Source organism: Salvelinus sp. IW2-2015, linkage group LG26 (assembly GCF_002910315.2).
Source record: "Salvelinus sp. IW2-2015 linkage group LG26, ASM291031v2, whole genome shotgun sequence".
Lineage (NCBI taxonomy): Eukaryota > Metazoa > Chordata > Actinopteri > Salmoniformes > Salmonidae > Salvelinus > Salvelinus sp. IW2-2015.
In genome coordinates, this window is record NC_036866.1 from 12481041 (window position 1) to 12497779 (window position 16739).

The following is a 16739-nucleotide window of genomic DNA, read 5'->3' on the forward strand; positions in this document are numbered from 1 at the left end:
TGGACACCCCTTCGAATTATTTGATTCGGCTATTTCAGCTACACCGGTTGATGACAGGTGTATAAAATCGAGCACAAAGCCATGCAATCTCCATAGACAAACATTGGCAGTAGAATGGCCTTACTGAAGAGCTCAGTGACTTTCAATTTGGCAACGCCATAGGATGTCACCTTTCCAACAAGTCAATTCATACAATGTCTGCCCTGCTAGAGCTTCCCCGTTCAACTGTAAGTGCTGTTATTGTAAAGTGGAAACGTCTAGGAGCAACAACGGCTCAGCCGCAAAGTGGTAGGCCACACAAGCTCACACCGCCAAGTGCAGAAGCACATAATGCGTAAAAATCATCTGTTTTCAGTTGCAACACTCACTACCAAGTTTCAAACTGCCTCTGGAAGCAACATCAGCACAATAACTGTTTGTCCGGAGCTTCATGAAATCGGTTTCCATGGCCGAGCATCCGCACACAAGTCTAAGATCACCATGTGCAATGCCAAGCATCGGCTGGAGGGGTGTAAAGCTTGCCGCCATTGGACTCTGGAACAGTGGAGTGGTGRATCACGCTTCACCATCTGGCAGTCAATGGACGAATTTGGGTTTGGCGGATGCCAAGAGAACGCTACCTCCCTGAATGCATAGTGCCAACTGTAAAGTTTGGTGGACGATAAATAATGGTCTGGGGCTCTTTTTTATGATTTGGGCTAGGCCCGTTAGTTCCAGTGAAGTRAAATAAGCTACAGCATACAATGATATTCTAGACGGTTCTCTGCTTCCAACTTTGTGGCAACAGTTTGGGGAAGGCCTTTTCCTGTTTCAGCATGACAATGCCTTGTGCACAAAGCAAGGTCCATACAGAAATGGTTTGTCAAGATCGGTGTGGAAGAACTTGACTGGCCTGCACAGAGCCCTGACCTCAACCCCCTCGAACACCTTTGGGATGAATTGGAACGCCGACTGTGAGCTAGGCCTCATCGCCCAACATCAGTGACCAACCTCACTAATGCTCTTGTGGCTGAATGGAAGCAAGTCTCCGCAGCAATGTTCCAACAACTAGTGGAAAACCTTCCCAGAAGAGTGGAGGCTATTATAGCAGCCACTGGGGGGAAGAACTCAATATTAATCCCCATGATTTTGGAATGAGATGTTCGACAAGCAGGTGTTCACATACTTTTTGTCATGTAGTGTATATATATTTGTGGTCATGTAGGCTATTATACTGAACAAAGATATTAATGCAACATGCAACAATTTCAAATAATTTACTGAGTTACAGTTCATAGAAGAAATCCATCAATTGAAATCCATTCATTAGGCCCTAATCTATGGATTTCACATGATTGGGCAGGGGTTGCAGCCATTGGTGGACCTGGGAGGGCATAGGCCCACACACTTGGGAGCCATGTCCAGCCAATCAGAATGAGTTTTTCCCCACAAAAGGGCTTTATTACAGGCAGAAATACCAACACTTTACATGTTGTGTTTATATTTTTTGTTTAGTATACATCATTATTTTATCTCCTGACATAGTAAAAACACTTCAAGATGGAGGGGAGAGTCCTGGAATTCTTTTAACTTTTGGCTCGATGCCTTGGGCTCACTGCTCTTGGCAGATCTTTACTTATCTTACCAGGACTGCAGTCTCTCTAGCCAACTTCGCTTATCAGTTCTAGTTACATGGTGCATTTAGACCACATCCACTGTGCCACTCACGCAGTACACTATTTAGGATGAAAATAAAGTGGCATTACATTTTGTTTTATCTACAGATAAATAATTGCCAGTAGCTGGTTTAAATGTAAATGCTTTCAAGAGTCAACAGTGTTTCCCCTATATTCATTTCGCAGCCATGCACCGCTTAAGACCCCAGGAAGACCCGAGCCGCCCACAAGCGTCTCTTTGTTTGTGCCCACAAGCTTGAGTAGCCTCCTACAGCAGCTAAGAATTACAGCCTGCTGATCACAATCAACAAGCCTCCCTTCCTGGAGGATGAAAAGAGCCGTTCAGCCCCTCTAACTTAGCTATAAATGTGACACTATAGCCAGCAAGCTACCAACCCTCCACAATGTTCTTTTTACAGTGGCTGCGGTTCCGGATTTTCTGGAACCCAGATTTCTATTTACTAAATATTTCTACATATGTGCAGGATCATCTGCGCACTTCCCCCTCCAAGTTTCAGCTACTGCTCAGTGTTCACTCACTCTGTGACACCGCTGCTGCTAGTACATGAAGAACTAAACTACCGGTCAAAAGTTTTAGAACACCTACTCATTCAAGGGTTTTTCTTTATTTTTACTATTTTCTACATTGTAGAATAATAGTGAACACATCAAAACTATGAAATAAACAACAGTGGGGAGAACAAGTATTTGATACACTGCCGATTTTGCAGGTTTCCTACTTACAAAGCATGTAGAGGTCTGTAATTTTATCATAGGTACACTTCAACTGTGAGAGACGGAATCTAAAACAAAAATCCAGAAAATCACATTGTATGATTTTTAAGTAATTAATTTGCATTTTATTGCATGACATAAGTATTTGATCACCTACCAACCAGTAAGAATTCCGCTCTCACAGACCTGTTAGTTTTCTTTAAGAAGCCCTCCTGTTCTCCACTCATTACCTGTATTAACTGCACCTGTTTGAACTCGTTACCTGTATAAAAAACACCTGTCCACACACTCAATCAAACAGACTCCAACCTCTCACAATGGCCAAGACCAGAGAGCTGTATAAAGACATCAGGGATAAAATTGTAGACATGCAACAGGCTGGATGGCTACAGACAATAGCAAGCACTTGGTGAGAAGGCAACAACTGTTGGCGCAATTATTAGAAAATGGAAGAAGTTCAAGATGACGGTCAATCACCCTCGGTCTGGGGCTCCATGCAAGATCTCACCTCGTGGGCATCAAGTGATCATGAGAAGGTGATTATCAGCCCAGAACTACACGGCAGACCTGGTCAATGACCTGAAGAGAGCTGGGACCACAGTCTCAAAGAAAACCATTAGTAACACACTACACCGTCATGGATAAAATCCTGCAGCGCACGCAATCCACCTGCTCAAGCCAGCGCATGTCCAGGCCCGTCTGAAGTTTGCCAATGACCTACTGGATGATCCAGAGGAGGAATGGGAGCAGGTCATGTGGTCTGATGAGACAAAAATAGAGCTTTTTGGTCTAAACTCCACTCGCCGTTTGGAGGAAGAAGAAGGATGAGTACAACCCCAAGAACACCATCCCAACCGTGAAGCATGGAGGTGGAAACATCATTCTTTGGGGATGCTTTTCTGCAAAGGGTACAGGATGACTGCACCGTATTGAGGGGAGGATGGATGGGGCCATGTATCGCGAGATCTTGGCCAACAACCTCCTTCCCTCAGTAAGAGCATTGAAGATGGGTCGTGGCTGGGTCTTCCAGCATGACAACGACCCGAAACACACAGCCAGGGCAAATAAGGAAGGCGCCGTAAGAAGCATCTCAAGGTCCTGGAGTGGCCTAGCCAGTCTCCAGACCTGAACCCAATAGAAAATCTTTGGAGGGAGCTGAAAGTCCGTATAGCCCCGCCGACAGCCCCGAAACTGAAGGATCTGGAGAAGATCTGTATGGAGGAGTGGGCCAAAATCCCTGCTGCAGTGTGGTGCAAACTGGTCAAGAACTACAGGAAACGTATGATCTCTGTAATTGCAAAACAAAGGTTTCTGTACCAAATATTAAGATCTGCTTTTCTGATGTATCAAATACTTATGTCATGCAATAAAATGCAAATGAATTACTTAAAAATCATACAATGTGATTTTCTGGATTTTTGTTTTAGATTCCGTCTCTCATAGTTGAAGTGTACCCATGATAGAAATTACAGACCTCTACATGCTTTGAAGTAGGAAAACCTGCAAAATCGGCAGTGTATCAAATACTTGTTCTCCCCACTGTATATGGAATTTTGGCCCATTTCTCCGACAGAGCTGCGTGTAACTAAGTCGGGTTTGTAGGCCTCCTTGCTTGCACACGCTTTTTTCAGTTCTGCCCACAAATTTCTATAGGATTGAGGTCAGAGCTTTGTGATGGCCACTCCAATACATTGACTTTGTTGTCCTTAAGCCATTTTGCCACAACTTTGGAAGTATGCTTGGGGTCATTGTCCATTTGGAAGACCATTGCGACCAAGCTTTAACTTCCTGACTGATGTCTTGAGATATTGCTTCACTATATCCCACATAATTCCTCCCTCATGATCTCATCTATTTTGTGAAGTGCACCAGTCCCTCCTGCAGCAAAGCACCCCCACAACATGATGCTGCCATCCCCGTGCTTCACGGTTGGATTGTGTTCTTGGCTTGCAAGCCTCCCCCTTTTCTTCCACATATAACGATGGTTGTTATCGCCAAACAGTTCTATTTTTGTTTCATCAGACCAGAGGACATTTCTCCAAATGTCGGCCTTTCTGGTTATGTCGATATAGGACTCGTTTTACTGTGGATATAGATACTTTTGTACCTGTTTCCTCCAGCATCTTCACAAGGTCCTTTGCTGTTGTTCTGGCATTGATTTGCACTTTTCGCACCAAAGTACGTTCATCTCTAGGAGACAGAACGCGTCTCCTTCCTGAGCGGTATGACGGCTGCGTCCCATGGTGTTTATACTTGCGTACTGTTGTTGGTACAGATTAACGTGGTACCTTCAGGTGTTTGGAAATTGCTCCAAGGATGAACCAGACTTGTGGAGGTCTACAAAAGTTTTTCTGAGGTCTTGGCTGATTTCTTTTGATGTCAAGCAAAGAAGCACTGAGTTTGAAGGTAGACCTTGAAATACATCCACAGGTACACCTCCAATTGACTCAAATTATGTCAATTAGCCTATCAGAAGCTTATAAAGCCATGACATCATTTTCTGGAATTTTCCAAGCTGTTTAAAGGCACAGTCAACTTAGTGTATGTAAACTTCTGACCCACTGGAATTGTGATACAGTGAATTATAAGTGAAATAATCTGTCTGTAAACAATTGTTGGAAAAATTACTTGTGTCATGCACACCGTAGGTTTCTTAACCGACTGGCCAAAACTATAGTTTGTTAACAAGAAATTTGTGGAGTGGTTGAAAAACAAGTTTTAATGATCCAACCTAAGTGTATGTAAACTTCCGACTTCAACTGTATATCTCCCTCTCTAACTTTAAGCATCAGCTGTCAGAGCAGTTTACCGATCATTGTACCTGTACACAGCCAATCTGTAAATAGCACACCCAACTACCTCATCCCCAAATTGATATTTATCTTTTTGCTCTTTTGTACCCCAGTATCTCCACTTGCACATCATCATCTGCACATCTATCACTCCGGTGTTCATGCTAAATTGTAATTATTTTGCCTTTATGGCCTATTTATTGCCTTACCTCCCCAATCTTCTACATTTGCACACACTGTAAATATAATTTTCTATTGTGGTATTGACCGTACGTTTGTTTATGTGTAGCTCTGTGTTGTTGTTTTTGTCGCACTGCTTTAATTTATCTTGGCCAGGTCGCAGTTGTAAATGAGAACTTGTTCTCAACTGGCCAACCTGGTTAAATAAAGGTGAAATAAAAAATACATTACTGTTTGGAATTGAGGTGCATTGACTTTCAAAACATGAATGACCAGTCCTAGGTCAAAATAGCAGCAACAATTACCTCCTCATCCTCCCTGAAATTTCACTCGGATTGGTATGTCAATATATTTTGAAAGGTCAAATATACTTCTTATCTTTATGCTGCAGAGGAAATAACTTATGAATTGACAATGTGTCATGTGTGGATTGGAAACATGCTAACTCTGGTCCAGGGTGTTATGTGTGGATTGGAAACATGCTAGCTCTGGTCCAGGGTGTTATGTGTGGATTGGAAACATGCTAGCTCTGGTCCAGGGTGTTCTGTGTGGATTGGAAACATGCTAGCTCTGGTCCAGGGTGTTATGTGTGGATTGGAAACATGCTAGCTCTGGTCCAGGGTGTTATGTGTGGATTGGAAACAATGCTAGCTCTGGTCCAGGGTGTTATGTGGTGGATTGGAAACATGCTAGCTCTGGTCCAGGTGTTTATGTGTGGATTGGAAACATGCTAGCTCTGGTCCAGGGTGTTATGTGGTGGATTGGAAACATGCTAGCTCTGGTCCAGGGTGTTATGTGTGGATTGGAAACATGCTAGCTCTGGTCCAGGGTGTTATGTGTGGCTTGAGCCTCGACTTCAACGGCCTGAATATTTCGATTAATATAACTGATATCAAATCAAACGACTATCATCAATTTAACGTATGCGTATTAATTTAATTCGCTTGTGATAGCCGTCGCTACTATGCTCCTATTTAGCCGTAATCATCACATTTCTGACCACCTTTTACTTGGCGATACTCCTCATTCTTGATTAGGAATGCACAGGTGTCTTATAAACCTCTGTGGCCAGTTGCAGGTGGTACTCCAAAAAACGGAATATTCTGGAGAAAAAAATTATCCACTTTTTGCACCACAGGAGGAGTTTCCTCGCCACTTTAGCTGCTGGAGATCTGGCATTTGGCATCTTTGCAGGAACTAGTCATTTGTAACACCTCGATCCCACCGACAGTGTTGTTGCGCAAAATGGTAGAGCCTCATCGGGATATGTATGCAACATAAATTCAACATTCACCTTCTGCTACCATTTCTGTCAAGCCGTCAACGCATAAATTCAATTTATCCAACGTATGCACCACACAGAACGTGAATTCATATCTTTCTGAATATTTCCTCTTTATTGGAGTTCCACCTGCAACTGGACACAGAGGTTTATAAGACACCGGCCCCTTCCGAATCGAGAACAAAGAAAGTATCGCCAAGTAAAGGTTAGTCGAAAATATCTTTACAGCTAATAAACAGCATATTAGATATGCAGCTGAGGTTCGAGTTTACATGGCTACGCTCCATAGAGGATTTTTTTCTAATTATGTTTACTGACTGGCTTTAATATACTTTCGTTACTCGCAAACATAAGTGTTGCAGGAGTGCTGACAAACTTATTTATGTATGCGCAAGTTGTAATTTGTCCAAAATACGAAATAAACTACTTTCGAGCACTCTGGTTGCCGTCAGACTAGCTCTCGTCCATGCGCACACAGATCCGACGCATGCCCATTGGCCTGCTCGCACATTGCGTCGAATCTCGTCAGAACTTTAACATATTTTACTTTGGTGAGTAAAGATGGAGGGCGTTGAAGCAGACTCAAGCCACATGTAATGCCATGGAGCAGAGCTAGAAACACGATAGTTGGCAACGTTAGCTAGCCATGATACGTACAGTCAGTCTTGCTAGGCGGTTAGCTGTCTCTATCTAGTTGGAATAATAAGTAATGACAACAAAATTATTTAGAAAATGTATGGAAATTAGCTAAATTATTTTTGTTTATTCATTCAAACAAGACGAACAACATACGAACTCCCCGCCATTTTCGCTCTTCTGTAAATTCAGTGACAGTTTGACCTGATTAGTCCTCCAACCTGACGTTTTTTGTGTGTAGTTGAGACCATAATAATAGAATATTCTATTAATAATAAAGAAGTGTTTTTTTCATAGTCTAAATATGTTTCATAGAAAAAAACGGACCGGATATTTATTAATTTCCCTCTGTGCAGAAATCTCTCATGTTTAGCAAAGAGCAGGGGTCACATGCAGGGGCTACAAAAATACATGTAAATTGATAATTTTCTATTTAACACATAAAGCTGCGACTTATAAAGGAGGCAACGTTATAATTCAATGTTATTACATGGCTCTTTACAAACCCCTTTCACCCACAACAAATAGTTTGGTATGCCTGCTGTCTGGTTGGCACATAGGCCATAGTTATATTTAGCTTGTGTTTTGCAAACTGACCTGACCTAATTTCCCCATTGGTAGCCAACAGAGAACCAGAGAAAGGTCGCACCAGAGAAAGTAAGACAAGGGGAGAACCGTGGCTGTTGTGACATGGCCTGCAGAAATCCAGAGCTGGTGCCGTATACTGTAAGACCAACACCTTCTCCTGTGTTATGCCCCGATAACGACAGTTCCAACGAGGAGGCTGAGATAAATGTGATGATACCTGACACAGTTCTTCACATAGAGACAGAATCCTTCTTTGTGAACCGTCAACAGCTGGCTCTTCAGAGCCCCTATTTCCGTGCACTTTTCTATGGCGGCGGCAGAGAGAATGGCAAGCGCCACGTTGAGATCAAAGGTGTGGGTGTGGACCAGTTTCGTGTCCTGATGGAATACACCCAGACATCCAAGCTATCTCTCAGCAGAGAGAATGTCCTGAGGATCCTAGAGACAGCAGACTTCCTCCAGCTGGAGAGACCCAGGCTCCTATGTTGCAAGTTCCTGGAGAGAGAGTTGCATCTGAGCAACTGCTTGGGCATGATGTCCTACGCTTGGCAGCTGGGATGCCGGGAGCTCTACACAGCAGCACGTGAGGTGGCTCTAACCCACCTACCTGCTATCGCCACAGAGGAGGACTTCATGTATCTGTCCAAGGAGAGTGTGGCGGACCTCCTTGCCAGTGATAAACTATTTGTACCCAGGGAGGATCAAGCCTTGGAGATGACCTTACGCTGGGCAACCTTTGACCCCAGTCGGGAGGAGGACTTCATGGAGTTGGTGGAGCTGGTGCGACTAGAGAGCCTGTCTCTGCCCTACATCACTGATCTGCTCACCAGGCTCAAAGGGTCTGACCCACAAGCCAAACTCATCTGTAAACTGAATGACAATTTTCCTACTAGCTGGTCTATGTGCAGGTCCATACCTCGGGCCAGAGAAACACTGTACATACTCGGAGGGCCCCATGACCAGGACAAACAGTCTCTCTACCAGTTTTACCCCCACAGTGGGAGATGGCAGTCTCATGCACCACTTCAGAGGAAGAATCTCACACAGTACTCTGTGGCAGCAGTAGGTAATGATTTGACAATTCGACTCCCTTTCAGAAGTTAAACACCCTTTCTTATTCTGAATAAATTACGTCAGCTAAAGTGATCCATGAACTTACTATCAGTATGCTATCGGGAGTATGTATACTTGAATAAGCCATAGGAGTCATAATTCAAGTAATTTATGTCAGCCTCTTGTTTCTTCCTCTCCCAGGAGAAAACATTGTAGTCACCGGAGGCAACTTCCGTGATGAGATCTTTTGGTACAGCGTGGACTGGGTGCGGATATTCCAGTGTGGGAACGAGCGCTGGGTGGATGGCCCTCCGCTGCAGAAGTCCAGGCACAGCCACTGCTCTGTGGGCCTGGGGCAGGAGCTGTACGTCCTGGGGGGCACCATGGACGAGGGGCCTGTGGCCCACGTGGAGAAGCTGCCGCTGGGGGCACAGGGCTGGGAGGATGTCAGCCCCATGGTGCGGGCTGTGGATAGGGCTGCCACCGTTGCTCTGGATTTGTGTATCTATGTCGCCTGTGGACTGGATGAGAATGGGGAGGTGTACAGCGGCATTCAGAGATACCTGGTGAAGGAGGACCAATGGGACCTGGTCAGGTAAGTGAACTCAGAATTTGCACCAACAAACTTTTGTCTGGGACAGGTTCCTTATAAAATAGATTTGTATGTCCCGTAGGTATGACCTTTTCGCAACAGAGCTCAACGGGGCCCTCTATCTCCTGATAGGCCAGGCGCTAAGGCTGGATGTGGAGACAGACGAATGGACAGTTCTAGAAGAAGAATGTCTGGACAGAAAGTTCTTTGGTGGCTGCACCACAGTCAATGGGCAGATCTACCTGCTGAGCGAGCGAAAGATGAACAAAGCATTCCCCAACATGGTACTGATGGATCCTTACATCGACACCTGCATGGAAATAGACAATGCCATACCCTGTCCTGTGCCTCTCCGTGGCTGTGTTACCATGCGCTTGGTCACATGACACTGGTGAGTTGCCAGTAAGCATTTAGCAGTTCACATCCTTCTCACCAACTCCCTCTCCCCAATATAAGAGATATTCTATTGAAATGGTCAGACACTTATCAGCTATTGATTTTGCTTTTGAATGAAAAGGTACAAACACATTTATCAATAGTTTGATAAAAGTTATTTATTGATTTTGTTGAACTGGCCAGAGTGAACAAACTTATGAGGTGTGTGCATCCAGAACAAGACTAGTCATGTGTTATTGCCATTTGTATCATTGCACGAGTAGAACCTTTAATAAAATAAACATCCAATAATCATGATTGAAGGCCCAGTGCAGTCAAAAATGTGATTTCCCCGTGTTTTATATATGCAGTACATTTCCACACTATGAGGTTGTGACATTTGAAAATGCTGATAATGCCCTTCATCCCACCAAAATAGTCAAACATTTCAGTCGGTCTGTTCAAACAGCTCTTACACTAAAAGGGCATTATCATAATTTTCACAATTTCACAGTTAATAGACCAATAAGAAAGAGAGTAACAAACCTCTCTGCCAATAACAGCTAGTTGTCAGTTTTCCCCTTCCCACTCAGTCCACTCCCAGACAGTTCTAGCTACATTCTTGCTTGAGAAATTGCTCTTTGCTAAGAAGATGTTTTTGACCATAACAACTAACTGTGAACTTTAATATCTTCAAAACAAAGCAACTGTTTAGGTTATGCAGAGGTTGTTGATTCTGCTCTTCACAAGTCTTCCCTGTCAGCCCTTCCTATGGAAACAACATTTCCCTAGTATAACATAAGGGTGTAACACTGGTGTTACAGTACAAAAGCAGCATTAAGAGAGTGAGGCACACCTCGACCCTGGTAACAACATAGTCAGTCTCAAAGAAGTGTGTTCCTACCCTGGTCCCAGATCTGTATGTGCTTTAGTCATCTCATCTGATTATCGCTGTCATTGCATGACAAGCTCATACAGATCTCTTATTCCAGTGTGAGAYGATAGAGATGATTGTGATTGACACGTCTCTGGGCAAAAGAGTCATTCCAAACCCCCATCTTTTCACAGCACAGTAGTATCATGTCTTTAGTGCTTGAATGTTTTGTCAATCTAATGACATCACATTTTTGCAAAAGCTCCTGTAAACAATATGAGTAGTAAAATTGTATCGATTGAGACCTTATTCCAGGTATAGATTCAGACAGAATCTAAAACATTGTCATATTTTGTAACAAGTGCTTGTGACCGACAAAGTATAAAAGTTCAGTAGCACAGAGTAAAACAACCTGTTGGTGAAACATGCTGCAAACTCCTCTCTGTCACAGGAATATTCATATAAAACAATTATAGAAAAACATTATTTTTCCCCCCAAGGTTTTTCTTATAAAATGTTAAATGCCTGGTCATGACGCTGCTCCATAAGGCAGGGTTTCCCAAACTTGGTCCTGCCCCCCCGCCCCAACGAATAGGCATGTTCTCATTTTCTTCACTAGAGGGCGATATCACAATTCTAACAAGGAATATGGCCAGTTTGACAAATTGATGACAAAAATGAGAATGCTTGGGAAGTTTGTATAAATTGTCAGCTAAAACCACAAAGCTACAGTAACTGCACATTTAATTCTAGAGGCTGTCAATGTTGCCTGAGATATCCTTAATTTTAATAAAAAGCTAATTGTTTAAATGTATACATTTTTCTAAATTCTACCATCATACTTGTGTTATTAATGTCAGTTGTTAGTATAATGAACAAAAAGGCCATAGATTACTAGGTTGTTTCTTTTGATCTAAAAGTGTCATGCCCTGGCCATAGAGAGGTTTTTATTCTCTATTTTGGTTAGGCCAGGGTGTGACTAGGGTGGGCATTCTAGTTTCTTTATTTCTATGTTGGTGTGGTTCCCAATCAGGGGCAGCTGTCTATCGTTGTCTCTGATTGGGAATCATATATAAGTCCTTTTTCGTTTGGGTTTTGTGGTTAATTGCTCTCTGTTTAGTGTCTGCACCTGACAGGACTTTCGGTTTTCTCCTCTTTGTTATTTTTTTCGAGTGTTTTGAGTAATGAACACTTACCACGCTGCGTTTTGGTCCACTGGTTATTTAACCAGGTAGGCTAGTTGAGAACAAGTTCTCATTTACAACTGCGGCCTGGCCAAGATAAAGCATAGCAATTCGAACACATACAACAACACAGAGTTACACATGGACAAAACATACAGTCAATAATACAGTAGAAAAATAAGTCTATATACAATGTGAGCAAATGAGGTGAGAAGGGAGGTAAAGGCAAAAAGGCCATGGTGGCGAGGTAAATACAATATAGCAAGTAAAACACTGGAATGGTAGTTTTGCAGTGGAAGAATGTGCTCCTTTACTCAGTTCCCAGCTAGTCTCTCTGCCTACTCCTCAGGCTCGCTTTCCTCATCGCTACGCTCATCTTTCTCCATCTAAAAAAAAAWAWATATATATATATATATTTAGATGACAGGCCAAGGTTGTAAATCTCTCCCGAGAGGCGCAGTGGTCTAAGGCAGGGTCTGTCGCAGCCGGCCGCAACCGGGAGACCCATTGAGCGGCGGACAATTATCCCAGCGTCGTCCGGGTTAGGGGAGGGTTTGGCCRGCAGGGATGTCCTTGTCCCATTGCGCACTAGCGACTCCTGTAGCGAGCCGGGTGCAGTGCACGCTGACACAGTCGCCAGGTGTACAGTGTTTCCTCCGACACATTGGTGCGGCTGGCTTCCGGGTTAAGTGGGCGGGGTGTCAAGAAGCAGTACGGTTGGGTTGTGTTTCAGAGGACGCACGGCTCTCGACCTTCGCCTCTCCCGAGTCCGTACAGGAGTTTCAGCGATGAGACAAGACTAACTACCAATTGGATACCAACGATAAACAGCTGCCTCTAATTGGGAACCATATTAGCACCAACATAGAAATAGACATACTAGAACACCCCCTAGTCACGCCCTGACCTACTACACCATAGAGAACCAAGGGCTCTCTGTGGTCAGGGCGTGACAGCCAAATACGTTTTGCTGACATTTAATCCTAGTAAAAATTCCCTGTCTTAGGTCAGTTAGGATCACCACTTTATTTTGAGAATGTGAAATGTCAGAATAATAGAGAGAATGATTTATTTCAGCTTTTATTTCTTTCATCACATTCCCAGTGGGTCAGAAGTTTACATACACTCAATTAGTATTTGGTAGCATTGCCTTTAAATTGGGTCAAACGTTTCGGGTAGCCTTCCACAAGCTTCCCACAATAAATTGGGTGAATTGTGGCCCATTTCTCCTGACAGAGCTGGTGTAACTAAGTCAGGTTTGTAGGCCTCCTTGCTTGCACATGCTTTTTCAGTTCTGCCCACAAATTTTCTATAGGATTGAGGTCAGAGCTTTGTGATGGYCACTCCAATACCTTGACTTTGTTGTCCTTAAGCCATTTTGTCACAACTTTGGAAGTATGCTTGGGGTCATTGTCCATTTGGAAGACCCATTTGCGACCAAGCTTTAACTTCCTGACTGCTGTCTTGAGATGTTGCTTCAACATATCCAAATAATTTTCCTCCCTCATAATGCCATCTATTTTGTGAAGTGCACCAGTCCCTCGTGCAGCAAATCACCACCACAATATGATTCTGCCACCCCGGTGCTTCACGGTTGGTATGGTGTTCTTCGGCTTGCAAGCCTCCCCCTTTTTCCTCCAAACATAACGATGGTTATTATGGCCAAACAGTTCTATTTTTGTTTCATCAGACCAGAGGACATTTCTAAAAAATTACAATCTTTGTCCCCATGTGCAGTTTGAAACCTTAGTCTGGCTTTTTAATGCCGATTTTGGAGCAGTGGCTTCTTCCTTGCTGAGCTGCCTTTCAGGTTATGTCGATATAGAACTTGTTTTACTGTGGATATAGATACTTTTGTACCTGTTTCCTTCAGCATCTTCACAAGGTCCTTTGCTGTTGTTCTGGGATTGATTTGACCTTTTCGCACCAAAGTACGTTAATCTATAGGAGACAGAACGCGTCTCCTTCCTGAGCGGTATGACGGCTGTGTGGTCCCATGGTGTTTATACTTGCATACTATTGTTTGTACAGATGAACGTGGTACCTTCAGGCGTTTGGAAATTGCTCCCAAGGATGAACCAGACTTGTGCAATTTATTTTCTGAGTTCTTGGCTGATTTCTTTTGATTTTCCCATGATGTCAAGCAAAGAGGCACTGAGTTTGAAGGTAGGCCTTGAAATACATCCACAGGTACACCTCCAATTGACTCAAATTATGTCAATTAGCCTATCAGAAGCTTATAAAGCCATGACATCATTTTCTGGAATTTTCCAAGCTGTTTAAAGGCACAGTCAACTTAGTGTATGTAAACTTCTGACCCACTGGAATTGTGATACAGAGGAAATAATCTGTCTGTAAACAATTGTTGGAAAAATTACTTGTGTCATGCACAAAGTAGATGTCCTAACCGACTTGCCAAAACTATAGTTTGTTAACAAGAAATTTGTGGAGTGGTTGAAAAACAAGTTTTAATGACTCCAACCTAAGTGTATGTAAACTTCCGACTTCAACTGTAAACTATCTATAAAATGACTATGTAATGGACCCTAAGTAATCTTATTACTACTTTTATTAGACTTGACCTTCGTAATACACTCCTAATAAATTGCCGCGCCAATTTGTGAAAAAGCCTCCAGTTTCACCGGCCGGGGAAGACCACTAGTCAATGTCAATGGTGTATATAGCCAATATACCACGGCTTAGGGCTGCAACACGGATTGCCTGGATACAGCCCTTAGCCATGGTATATTGGCCATATACAACAAACCCTCGAGGTGCCTTATTGCTTAATTATCATCTGGGTTTACTAATATAGCACAGTGGTTGAGCAAATAGTAATGTACAGTACAGGGATGATATTGTCTAACATATTGTATGACCTCCCAGTTCCTACTCTCTGATGGACAAGTGTAGTGGTTTTCTCTAACATACATTACACATTTACATTTTAGCTATTTACGCTTTTATCCAGAGCGACTTACAGGAGTAATTAGGGTTAAGTACCCACATAAAAAAATATGACTTTTTTTACCTAGTCGGCTTGGGGATTCGAACCAGCAACCTTACTGGCCCTACACTCTTAACCGCTAGGCTACCTGACACCTTGTCCCCTTCTGTTCCAATGTCTCCCATTGACTGCTTCTAAAGGAGGTATTCTTCATGCCTGGATCCTCACCACAAGCCACACATATTTCATCAGGCTCAAGATGATGGAGACAATGATTATTATGAGATAACATCAAGGTAATACTAGACTTTACTGAGGTCATTTAAAAACAGTTTTAGGAATAAATGTGACAATAGGAGTTGTATTTCAGAGCTGTCTCTTGGGAGAGGTAAGAGAAGTTTACCCCCAAGACGAGTTTTGGTTTCCACAAAAWATTGCTACTTAAAACCAAATGTGTTTGATTGCTATGAACATAATATAACAATTCTAAATAAGATGAGGATGTTATGTGAATAAACAATCCCTGTATTCAAATCAAGTTTACAGTGACCTCCATGTTAGCCAAGAACCTTGCTTAAATAACCACACAACCCATCAAAACAGTCTGTGGGAAAATGGTAATGCCAAATTAGCTTGACCACGTGCAGGTATGATAAGAATAATTATTGTATTCCTATTCCCCCTTTAGTTTACTGTGTCTGTATGATTTGTGTGAGACTTGTAAGCTGAGACTGATCTCCTACCTCTAGGAGGAAGTCTGAGGAATAATGAACTAGCATCACCAGTGCCAACGTGCACATAGTTGGCACAGTACGAGAACCCGATGAGGAAAATGGTAGCAATGTGGTGGATAATCTGTTCTTTGAAATCCTGGAAACAAACACAAACCACACAACTGTAGAGGATACTATAACCTGGGCTTCAGCAGTCCTTCACTCCTGGTACTGTAAATCAGTCAGCTGTGTACAGTACTGGTTGATTTATCAATGGTACAGAATGCCGAAAAAGCTGTTTAAAAAAACTGTACAAATAAGATATACGTTGCATTCCGAAAGTATTCAGACCCATTCCCTTTTTCCACATTTACTGTAGTTATGTTACAGCCTTATTCTAAAATKGATTAAATAAAACGTTTTTCTCATCAATCTACACACAATACCCCATAATGACAAAGCAAAAACAGGTTTAGACATTTTCAAATGTACTAAAAATAAAAAACAGATACCTTATTTACATAAGTATTCAGACCCATTATTTTGAGACTCGAAATTGAGCTCTGTTGCATCTTGTTTCCATCAATCATCCTTAATTGGAGTCCACCTGTGGTAAATCAAATTGATTGGACATGATTTGGAAAGGCACACACCTGTCTATATAAGTTCCCCCAGTTGACAGTGCATGTCCGAGCAAAAACCAAGCCAAGAGGTCAAAGGAATTGTCCGTAGAGCTCCGAGACAGGATTGTGTCGAGGCACAGATCTGAGGAAGGCTACCAAAACGTCTGCAGCATTGAAAGTCCCAAGAACACAGTGACCTCATCATTCTTAAATGTAAGAAGTTTGGAACCACCAAGACTCTTTCTAGAGCTGGCCGCCCGGCCAAACTGAGCAATCTGGGGAGAAGGGCCTTGGTCAGGGAGGTGACCAACAACCCGATGGTCACTCTGACAGAGCTCCTGAGTTCCTCTGTGGAGATGGGAGAACCTTCCAGAAGGACAACCATCTCTGCATTACTCCACCAATCAGGCCTTTATGGTAGAGTGGCCAGACGGAAGCCACTCCTCTGTAAAAGACACATGACAGCCCGCTTGGAATTTGCCAAAAGGCACCTAAAGGACTGTCAGACCA

At 43.0% G+C, this 16739-nt stretch overlaps 1 protein-coding gene across 1 annotated transcript; it reads left to right on the forward strand.

Annotated features, from left to right (window-relative positions):
* The first annotated feature begins 6455 nt into the window (after positions 1–6455).
* Positions 6456–10206, forward strand: LOC111952178 (kelch-like protein 23). The gene is made up of 4 exons (XM_070435133.1): positions 6456–6849; positions 7902–8934; positions 9123–9511; positions 9579–10206. Exons 2-4 carry the CDS (start codon positions 7971–7973, stop codon positions 9897–9899), a joined length of 1674 nt encoding a protein of 557 aa, XP_070291234.1. The 5' UTR covers positions 6456–6849; positions 7902–7970; the 3' UTR covers positions 9900–10206.
* The last annotated feature ends 6533 nt before the right edge of the window (positions 10207–16739 follow it).